Source organism: Pimephales promelas, chromosome 13 (assembly GCF_988280905.1).
Source record: "Pimephales promelas chromosome 13, fPimPro1.hap1.1, whole genome shotgun sequence".
Taxonomy (NCBI): Eukaryota; Metazoa; Chordata; class Actinopteri; order Cypriniformes; family Leuciscidae; genus Pimephales; species Pimephales promelas.
In genome coordinates, this window is record NC_142781.1 from 8,464,516 (window position 1) to 8,476,264 (window position 11,749).

Consider the following 11,749-nt stretch of genomic DNA (forward strand, 5'->3'; position numbering starts at 1 on the left):
TACCACATTGGCTGCCTAAGGGACTGGCTCTTGACGGCCCAGAATGTCAATGAAGAAAATGTTTAAATATTCCAGGTGACTACCGTGGCTCAACTATAAGTTTATCAAGCGACGAGAATACTTTTTGTGCGAAAAAACAAACAAAAATAACGAGTTTATTCGACTATTCCTTTTCTTCCTTGTTGGCCTGAAACGAGACTTCCTTATATTTCCACGACGAAGGTCTTACGGGGTTGGTACAGCATGGGGGTGAGTAATTAATGACTTAATTTTCATTTTTGGGTGAACTAACCCTTTAATGTCAAGCCCTGCACAGAAGGCATTCTGGCAATTTCCTGGCATTTCCCGGGATCAACGCACTGTGTGAAAGGGGCTATAGAGATAATGTGGTATAAAACAAATATCTAAAAAGTCTTGGTGGACAAGTTTTCTTAATCAAAAAGTACTAAATACAGATTAGAGGGCACCATAGCAGAACATCTGCTTAGTGATTAGTTAGAAAAAAAAATCATTTTAATAATCTGAAACTGGTTTTCAAGTAGGCTTTAAGACACAGACCCATACAGTAGCTCTTTCCCAGAAGTTAAAGCCAGATAATCAGAACAGGTCAGTGAACAAACTATGGCATTCATGACTTCTGACCTTTAGGAGCTGGTCTTGCTGGCTTTCCCAAAGCCGCAAGTCTTGGTGTAGGTGAACCACAACACACTGCGGTTCGGCCCGGCATCGCTCACATACTCCCAGCTGTGTCAGCTCATCACAAACTGGGCAATGCAGTGTTGTAAAGTACTGAGAGATGGTGCCCTTTCTTGTGCCCTCATCTCCTCCTCCACCTCCGGCAGAGCTCCAGGCCTTCTGTACCTGTGCAATGAAAACACCAACAAATGACAGTTTACAGCTTACAGTTGCATATGAAAGTATTTTAATATGTAAAAAAAAAAATCTTCTTAAAAAAAAAAGTCTTCTATCCCACCACCAGATGGTGCCTTTATATCAATAACAGCTAGTATGTTTCAGTATCAGAACAGACAAAGAGCAACCGAAAAGTACAAGAACTAGTAGATGCATCCATTAAAGCTGAACAATGTTTCAGTCTCAAGCTTGATCATTCATATTCTGCATTTGCTAAAAGACAAAATGACGTAACTAACCCTTGGCAACTCGTGGTACCAGATGAACACATCTACTCCAATCAGGTTAAAAATCCGTGCAAGTGGTGGCAAGATCTGCTTGGTGATGTAGTAGGTGGCGTTGAGGCGCAGGCTGGGGTCCTGCAGCACCTCTATAGGACGCCGAACCAGCTGTATGAGCGGCACTCCCGGCATCCCATACACAATGACATATGGCACACGCTCACCCACACGTGGCTCCAACCGCCGATCATGTGCCATCATACGCCTAAGACACAGACAGAAAAGAGCACACAAAAAAGGTTTATACAGCAATCTTTGTGGGACATTTTAAGTGAATTTAGATTCAGCCTGGATTCAGAACAAGGAGCTGCATTTTCAACAAAGATAAAATTTCCCTAAACCATACCTCAAATCTAATTTCAACATCTGTTAATGGATGTGTTGCTAAGCAACAGCCTTAGTCTAGCACAATAATAGGCTTGCAGCACGCATGCAGAAAATAAAGCGAGTCCTGAAAGGTCTGCATGTAGTGGTAGTGAGTAGTGTAGGCTAATGTCATCAGTCCAACAAAGCCTTAAATGTGTGCCCTTAACGGGAAGGTAAAGCATTAGAGAGCTCCATAAGCATGGTCACCACAGCTGCACCAATATTTGCTATTGATGGCACCAATATTTGCCAAGTATGTACCTTTCATGTGAATCTGTTTTGTGGGTGAAAAAGGGTGAAGCCTGCATATCTTTGGCTATAGTTAGTCTTTAAATGCAAGACAAAGTCCCAACAGCACCCGTGAACAGAACAAGTACGCCCCTTCACTGAACCTTTCAGTATTTATTCCGAGTTAATAACAGAAAAACAAAAACAAATCAGCCATCTTGTTTCATGAATGTGGATCTGCTACGTAAGGGAAATGTCGACGATTCAATCTTTTTCACAACAAGGACAGAATAGTTTAGAATAGAATTATAAATGTGTCAAAGAGACAATGACACTAACAATATACAGGGGTTGGACAATGAAACTGAAACACCTGGTTTTACAACACAATAATGTGTTAGTATGGTGAGGGCCTCATTTTGCATCCAAATACAGCACCAATTCATCTTGGGAATGACAGATAGAAGTCCTTCACAGTGACCAGAGGGATTATGAGCCGTTCCTCTTCCAGAACAGTGTCCAGGTCACTATATGATGCTGGTGGACTCGCTCCTCCAAAACACCTCAATAATATTTAGATCTGGTGACTCAACGTGGTGATGTTCAACTTCACTTTCATCCTCATCAAACCCTCCTGTCACAAGTCTTGCTGTGTGTGTTGGTGCATGATCATGCTGATACACGGTTTGAGCATCAGGTGCTCATGATCCTCCAGAAGGGTTTGGTAGTCCTCGGCAGTGTCGTGTCCATCAAATACAATCAGGATTGTCATGATATTGGAGCTCAAACCATCACTGATCCACCCGTGCTTCACTCTGAAGATTGGCCGCCAGGCATATAGATGTGAAACCTCCAACATTGGCCAGTGTTTCAGTTTCATTGTCCAACCCCTGTATTACAATGACAGATGTTACTGAAATGTTTTTTTAAACCATTATCGGCCTTTTCGTATAGCTAAATAAATTAAGAGAAATTCTTAATTTAGATTTGTAGACATGCAACTTCTAATAAAGAATAATGCTTGTTGGATTTTGTTTCAAATCAGCGCAATGTGAATTTTTTTTTTTTTTTTTTTGTGAACCAATTCAAAATCACTGGGATGAATCAATTTCCACCACTTTCACCACTATTTTCCACACTAGCCCTCAAAGCGTGATATCACATCCACTAAACTGTGAATTATCAGCATGATTATGCCAGTTTAGTTTAAATATGTAATTATTAAATATTTATTAATTGTAATGTGCCCATTTTCAAAAGTCGCCATTTCCCATGAATTACCAAGACCTTAAATATTACATATTGTAATTTTACTACTGTGAAGTTAATGCATTTACTAATGTTAACTAATGAACCTTATTGTAAAGTGTTACCATGTTGTCAATTAGTAAGTTATGAAATTACCAAAAAGTACCAATAAATTACATAAATGATACGTTGTGTGTAATCTGGGAAGGATTTGCATGCAGATGTGATGTTCATCAGTAAAAAAAAAAAAGTGTGTAAAAAAACAAAAATGGCAAAAGAATTGAATTTATGCCAGCAGCCATATCACCCTGCACCCAAGAGGGCTGAGCCTGGTTAGTACCTTGATGGGAGACCTTCTGAGAAAGCCAGGTTGCTGCTGGAAGAGGTGTTAGTGAGGCCAGCAGGGGGCGCTAACCCTGTGGTCTGTGTGGGTCCTAACACCCCAGTAAAGTGATGGGGACACTATATTTTCAAAACAAAAGAGCCTTCGGATGAGACGTTAAACCGAGGCCCTGACTCTCTGTGGTCACAAAAAAAATCCCAGGAAGTCTTTGAAAGAGTACCCTGGCATCCTGGCCAAATTTTCCCAGTGGCCTCTGTTCATCATGGCCTCCTAATCATCCCCATTTACTGTACACCAATTGGCTTCATCACTCTGTCTCCTCTCCACCAGTAAGCTGTGGTGGGCGTTCTGGCGCAATATGGCTGTTGTTGCATCTGCACACTGGTGGTGGTTGAGGAGATTCCCCCCTCTATGTGAAGCGCTTTGAGTGCCGAGAAAGGCACTATATAAATGTAATGAATTATTATTTATTATTATGAATTGTAAAGATTGTAATTAAATGAGCTTGCGAGGGGAATAATTTTGTTTCCAGCCCTTAGTGGTTCCAATGTTATGATCCAAAATGGAAACTGCCTTATAATTTTGCCTATAATACAACACTTGCAACATAGTGAGAAAAATTAAAATCTCACAGTCTACAAAATAACCACTAAAGATGTAAAGGTACACATGTACCTCATATTTTGGAAAATTTCCCAAGCTTTGGTTATTAACCCTTAAGTACAAATGGCTAAAAGGATAAATATGGAAAAAATAACCACTTTTCCTTTAAGGGTGCAATGTGTACCAATTTTGAGTATTTATTAACAGAAATGCAATATGACATCCATAACTATGTTTTCAGTGGTGTATAAAGAACTTACTTAAGCAGTAATGTTTTTATTACCTTAGAATGAGACATTTATATCTACATAACCGCGGGCACCCCCTTCTATAAAGGTCGACATATTGTGACGTCATGTTTCTACCGTAGCCGAACACGAACAAACAGTGCTACAGAACGTGTTTCCTCATTACCTTAAGAGAAGCAGCAGAAAGCTAGAAGTCATAAACACCGTGAGTAGTGACTTTTCCTTTGTCAGTGGTGTAATTGGTAAATATGTAGTTGGACTGTTTCATGTAACTTAGTTCTTCGCCTGTGTTATGGCTTTGCTATGTGGGGATAATGTGATGGTTACGTTTGTGAGACAGCTGATTACTGTTTTATGGTCAATGACAAGACTACTAATGTTACAGGAATTACCAACCCGTCCATCATCGATCTTGGAAGCAAGAGTTTTCAAAATCAGAAAAAAAATCCTATTGTGTGTAGTAAATGGTGTCTAGGGGATGCAGATGCGTGCACGCTGTTACAACAAGGCTTTACGCTAACAAGCTCAGACAGTATTTAGCCAGCTAAACTTTTACTACCCTGTTAATATTATATATTAAGACCCTTGATCCTCACCTGACTATGGCTTTGTAAACTTTATCCATGATGTGGTGTATAATGGACTGTGGTACAGAAACAGTGACAATGTTACACACTCTTGGCTTGCTCTGGCTATTATCTGCTCTCTCAGACGACGATATGTTTGTCCCTTTTTAGCCACCGTAGCTTCTTCGAAAGATAGGGGTGAGCAGTGAGCTGAGCCCTTAGTGCAACTCGCAACCGAACCACTAGATGTCGCTAAAAATCACACACTGCACCTTTAATATCATTGTTTTCAGTGACCTGAAAGTGATCTGTTGACATCTCAGTCATCCGTATTTGGCAGTCACCCTTGTACCCACCTTTCCACACACGGATCTACACTTGCTCACCTGGTCAGTTCCAGAGCAGGGACACAGGACCCTGGCCGATACGACCCGCTGCCGCGGTACTCTTTGGCAAAGATGAGGTCCTGCATGCTGGCTTTGGCCTCCAGCACCTTCACACACTGCCGCTGCACGTACTGCTTCACCTGGCTGATGTCACGCGACTCAAAAAGCAGCTTCAGAGATCGCTCCAGGATCTAACAAAACAAAACTTAATGAAACCCCTTCAACTGACATTCAAGAATCCCATGGCCAATGCATCTGAAGCAGCCAGGCAATAAGTCCATGTACAATCTAGCATCAAGAGGTTTTTGTGGAGTGAATGTACAGGCATGTCACGATAATCTAAAACTGATACAGACTGTGTGAATAGCTGTGTTGTGTTCGCTGCATGTCATTTCTGTTTTCACACAACACAAAATCCATTTGTAGTGCGATTAATGTGTATACTACATATGGATAAAACTGCAACAAACTGCATTATCCAGATTTCACAGAAAAAACGAATACGATTTTTGTTGGAAAAATGTTTTCATGACATATTATTGCTTTAGTCCATCTCAAATCAAGTTTTTCAAGAACATGTAAACAATAATAATATGATAGGACAGCCTGTTCAAGGTAGGAATTGATTTTTTTGGTCCGGCTTCAGTGACATTCTGTTCCTGAAAGATATTTTTTTCTAGAAAAAAAAAGTATATTTTGTCCAAAAAAAAATTGAAGGTTTTACAGACAAACACAAGGAGAACTTAAGAACATGGAGGAATAACACACACACAGACATATATATATATATATATATATATATATATATATATATATATATATATATATATATATATATGTTTACATATTTACATATACATACTGTATATTCAGTATACATATACCTCATATTCAATTGTGCGCTGTATAATGTTTTAAAATTATTAAGTGCCTCAGAGTGCTGCCTGGTCTACATATTTAGATGTATTGTTTATTAAATAACAATTGTGTGTAAGGTTATTTTTCATAATGGGCTCTATGCACGGCAGTATTTCCGGTGAAGGTCTAAGGATGCTCGATAACTTCCGCCAATCGTAGAGTCCAATGCAATGGGCTCTATGCACGGCGGTATTTCTGGTGAAGAATTAGGGATGCTCGATAACTTCCGCCGATCGTAGAGTCCAATGCAATACCGAGAATTTATATTGAATTTTATACTCCATGGTTATACTAAAGAAACGTTAGTCACAAAAACAGATAAAACAGACACCCCTCGTTGTGTTTATGCTTCTTTTTAAAATTATATTAAATAAATATAACTATATATAAAATTACATCTAAACGTATGTACGTTTCGTTTCAATGACGGGAGGACAGTAAATTTTGAAGACTCTGCCATAGTCCCGTTTTCCTCGGTTTTCCTCCGCTTTAATCTCCACAACCGGAAATGGACGAGCATTCTTGCGTTAAATGCGGAACTTATGCGTGCATATAGCCCATAGTAATAATAATATTACGGAATATTAAATAATATATATATATATTTTTTTTTTCATTTTCACGGAATTTAACTTTTTTTTTTTTTTTTTTTAACCAAACTCTGCTTCCCATTACAACTGCAGTGTGACTGACAGGTGGAGCAGTGACATTATCCAGCGAGCAGGCAAAAAGAAAAGAAAAATTGAGGAATGCTAGTTACCTTGGCAACAGCGGGGCAGCCGTCACGACGCACAGTTTCAATGCCTTTGGCATCAAACACTGGGTTTTTCTGATCCAAACTCTCATACATGTATCCAACGTAACGCTTCTTCGTCTGTAAAACGCATGGGAGGTACACCTGCACAAACACACAAGAATGCAGACAGACACAATTAAAAAGCACATTAAACAATCATGTGGCTTAAAATAGCTCTCACAGAGTATACATTCAGACAGACCACGAATAAAGCACTACACAAACCTTCTCAAATTTCAATTTGATGGGTTTAGGGTTGGTGGCAGTGACAGCCTCTGCAATTTCATTACCAATCTTAAATGCCTGTTCCTTAGTTGCTCCTTTCAACAACACAAACATACTAAAAGAGAAAGAGACTTGTATCAGAGACAGCACACAACGGTTTACCAACCAAGCACAAAACTAATTTCCACAGACAAGCAATTTGCCTGTTCACACTGAATGACACTGAACTACTGCACAATGGAACAGTCAATGAGAACATTTTGATGCTGATGTTAATATTGTATGCAATTTTATGAGTTATTTTTACTTTAGTTTTAACACAAACAACACTCTCACGAATCAGATGGGGCAGGGACTTTATCAATCAATCAGAGGGCAGCATACGACAATTGATAAAGTATTAGAGGGATGCAGTGCCTCCACAGCACTATGATTGGCCAGTTAACCTGGTAATACGATATCATGTACACTCTTGGGCAAAAAGAAATAAAAAAATGGGCCATGCCTAAAATGGCTAACCACTAAGGTTTTAAGTGTCTTAATTATTGGTCAAGAAATTAGCTAAATTTAAGCAAATGAACTTTGCTGTCTCAGAAAAACTTCAAATACAGAATGAAGTGTTTGGCAGAATATGGGGAAGTGTGTGTGGAGTGATGGATCACAATGAAAAAAAATCTTTAAAAAAAAAAATAAGTAAAAATATGCTGAGAAATATACTATTAAATGCATCTCTAGCACAGAGTGTCATGTGTGCGGAGCCCTTTGAGCTGCTGATGTTGGTGAGATGCTTCCCTGTCATACAGTCATTTAATGCTTTTATTGCAGAATGGCTTGCTTCCCACAAATTAAAGTTATCTAAAGAGGAATGTTCAGATGTTATTTTTCAACAATTGGATTTTAATAGTTTACAAGATGGGCTTTTGGCTCATAAATTAGTGCTTAATAAAACATATCATACATCACATATTGTATATTATGATCTTTGGTTCTTGACATAAATCTAACTCCAAAAAGATGGTACTCCTCTGCATAGAGTTGATACTAATAACTTGGTGTATGGTTTGACTCTAAACTTTCCTTTAAACCTCACATTAATCATGTCTTACGACAAGTTAATGTTGGAATGAGTATCTTGCATCGATTTTGAAATTGCTTCACTTACAGTGTTCGTAAGAAACTAGTCGCTCAATTAATACTCCCGTTTTTTTATTACTGTGATGTGGTTTATCAGACGGTGTGGTGAGCAGGACGGCCGAGGGACGTGAGAAAAAGTCGCGAGGCTGGTGGTGTGATTGCTAATGAGCAGCACCTGTGAAGCACAGTGGTCTCTCATCTCTCACGAAGGAGCGGAGGCATAAAGGGGAAGCAACGGAGTGGATGATCGAGAGGAACAGGCCTGCTCTTGTTTGTGTTTTATATTTTATTTTGGTAAGCCAGCAGTCGTCCACGAGGGGCTGCTGGCCGGTAGTTATGTTTTATTAGGGTAGCCAGCAGTTCCGTGAGCAGTATTTTGTTTGTTTATTTCACTTGAATAAATGTTTATTTTGATTGTCATCCGGTTCCTGCCTCCTTCTTCCCTGAACCTTGCTTCAAACGGCATTAAAATCTCATCTTGTTTTACTTAATTCGCCATTTAATACAATTTGCAGATTTCTTTTTTTTCCCACTCACCACAGTACAATGTATGTTGCACTTCAGTGGCCACCTTTGAATGTGAGAAGGCAGATGCACTAGCTCCAATTTCTATTTAAATGTATTTACTTTGATTATCCTAGTTTTCTACAACAATACTTTGTACTCTTTTCCTCAAACTATCAAGATCGCATTCCGTCCAGACTTACTTTCTCGTTCCTCGTGTTAAAAAAAACAATTGGTAAGAGATCATTTGTGTTTAAAGCCCTATTAGACTGGAATAATTTACCTATAGATATTAGAGCCATTACTTCACTTAGGTTGTTTAAACAATCTTTATTATTTTATTTGAAAGTAGATTGCACATGCTACCATTGAAACTCTTGTTGTAGTTTTGTGTACTGTTGCTTTATATATATATATATATATATATATATATATATATATATAATTTTTTTTATTGTTTGGTGTCTTCTTGTTGTTTTTTTAATGTATTGTTGTAATTGTGTTGTGTTTTTTTTAAGTTGTAATTGTGTTTCATTGTAAGAACCCTCTCGAAAACGAGATGATACATCTCAAGGGGTTAACCTAATAAATTCTAATAACAAGACAATGCTCTGCCCAAACTGCAAAGACAATCAAGTACTGGCTTGAGAACAAGTCCATCAGGCTTGTTTTTATCTCCTCATGAACTGTTTGAATCTATTAAAATACAACTAAATATTTTAGCATTTTTGGCTAGGCCCAATGTATTTATTTTTTGCCCAAGAGTGTATTAAAACAGTCTGCACATAAGACTGAATGGGTCAAATTGGAGCCAATGGACTAATTATAAAAAATAACACCAACACTTGGTCAGCAACATTGTGGGTGAGGTCACATCTTCATTAAAATGAACCTTAGTATCAAGTTTTATTTCTCTACCTGTCTGTATCTCCATAGACCACACGCGCTCCCCACTTCTTGGTGTCATTGACCATCTTAATGGCTCTCTCCAGAGTCTCTCGGGCCTTGTGCACAATGCTGTCGCCTACCTGGAGTACAAAGAGAAAGACATGTTATCTGGTTTCTTTGGCAGAATAGTAATCTCAAAACACATCCTGTTTAATTTTGGGCATGTGGCATCTTGATTGGTATGGAGCAATGTTGCATGGACAATTTTAATACAATCTAAAATGTCATTTAAATCGGTGGCTTTACTTCAGGAGCCAGATTTAATATTAGACATCAAGTGCCAATTAATACAGTACCAAAATTGGTTTAAAACCAAATGAAGTATTTAAGTGTAATAATATTAACCATGAACCCCATAGGCCAAATCATATGCTAATTTAAGACAATAGCTGCTAAGAGAATTCAGTTTGAGTGTTCAGTCTGTAATATTGTCTTGAATTTCAATGGTTTCAGCAAGCAAAATTTTACTGCACAAAACCATTTTTTTTTTAAGTAATAATTTTAAAAGGTGATAAGCCTATTTATTTTGCTATCATAATGATTAAGGACATGGTTAGTTAGCAAGGACATGGTTAGCAATACATTCTTTGCATCTAGCATTCTTTTTCCTATCTCATCTGTAATCACATTAGACACGTAACTCATTTTTGGGTGGAGAACCACTGATTTTAAATGCCAGGTTACAGCATGTACCTCAACGCTGGGCATTCGTCCTGAGAAGTTGGCAGCAGTGTAACCAAATGTGACATTTGCAATAAGTTTGAGGCCGAGCTGCCTGGCATCCAGAAGGCGCATCAGAGCTTTGTCGTTCTTGTACGCCTTCATGGACTGCTTCACCATGATCCTGGTCTTCAAAATCTCCTCCAGCATCCGTGGAAGTACACCCCTCCGCACTGATGACTGAGCACACACAAACCGTGAGCACAACCGACAACACTGCCATTGTAAGAAATATTACAAATAAATGTTACTAGAAAATCGACGGTTTTTGCTCTAAAATCGGGCTGGATGAAATGATGTGACTGTGACTGCACATCTGTTGTACATTATATCAATCTCTGCTCATAGAATGACCTTTATGATGCTTGGTAACCAAAAGCAGAATTGTATATAGTGATTATTATTCACAATATTCTAATTGTTCCTTAGAATTATTAATTATCCAATTAATAGAATTATTATTATCTAATTATTCCTACACCCTCGTATATTTTATCATATTTTAGTCGCTACTGTTTTATAACAGCAATACGCCATAAGAAAATGTTGGTTAACTTTGTTGTCTAGTGGCAATTTTGGAAGTCCTCATATTTTCAATATGGAAGTTTCATATACTATTATTCAAAAATAGTAAGCAGTATACACTATAAATCATATAGCAAGTAGCAAGCTAGTATTCCCTTTCAACTCTTGATTTAAATGGCTCATTTCATGAGGATCATTCAGTATTTAAAAGAAAAGGTTTAACAGTGGTGTAATCACAGAAATACCTTAACAAATGCGACACCATTGGGAGAAATGGTGATGTCATTTCTGAGCTGGTATAGAAGGTCAGGAGGGACTCTGAGGGATGTACAACCAAACCTGAACTCATCGCACCTGAGAGTGGAATAGATAAACATTTATGAACCACACAACACAACAGACACTATGTCTAATGTAGTTTTACTCTAAATCCAAAAGCATGCTTACGTTCCGAGGTTCTCGACATGGCCAAGGCAGGTGGAGTAACAGTAATTGTAGGCAATGATGATGGATGGATACAGTGACTGGAAATCTAACACAATAACCGAGTTGCTATAGAAACGCGACTCTGGCTCCATGACCAGTGGGATGCACTGTGGGGCCCTTTGCTGGGCGCGCTGCTGTGTGCTCGGGGTCACTGGGATGTAATTCAATGGCTTCGCAATCCTTAACATCATTGATTCCACACGGTACTGCAAGAGGAGGAAAAAGATTAACTACAAAAAGCATTTATGGATGTAATAATCAAAAAAAATTTATATAGTATACATCGGTGAATCTCTCTTTTTCAAGAATCAA

The 11,749-nt window shown here is 38.4% G+C and overlaps 1 protein-coding gene across 1 annotated transcript in view; it reads right to left on the reverse strand.

The window, feature by feature from the left end:
- The window catches only part of rev3l (REV3 like, DNA directed polymerase zeta catalytic subunit), a 99,964-nt gene that overhangs the window by 1,744 nt on the left and 86,471 nt on the right, over window positions 1-11,749 (reverse strand). The window contains exons 23-31 of the mRNA XM_039667119.2: window positions 11,399-11,643; window positions 11,197-11,305; window positions 10,400-10,606; window positions 9,677-9,786; window positions 7,121-7,235; window positions 6,860-6,997; window positions 5,182-5,372; window positions 1,152-1,398; window positions 643-861 (exon numbers count right to left, since the gene is read on the reverse strand). Of these exons, the coding sequence (XP_039523053.2) occupies window positions 643-861; window positions 1,152-1,398; window positions 5,182-5,372; window positions 6,860-6,997; window positions 7,121-7,235; window positions 9,677-9,786; window positions 10,400-10,606; window positions 11,197-11,305; window positions 11,399-11,643 (1,581 nt within the window). The remainder of the gene's footprint in view (window positions 1-642; window positions 862-1,151; window positions 1,399-5,181; window positions 5,373-6,859; window positions 6,998-7,120; window positions 7,236-9,676; window positions 9,787-10,399; window positions 10,607-11,196; window positions 11,306-11,398; window positions 11,644-11,749) is intronic.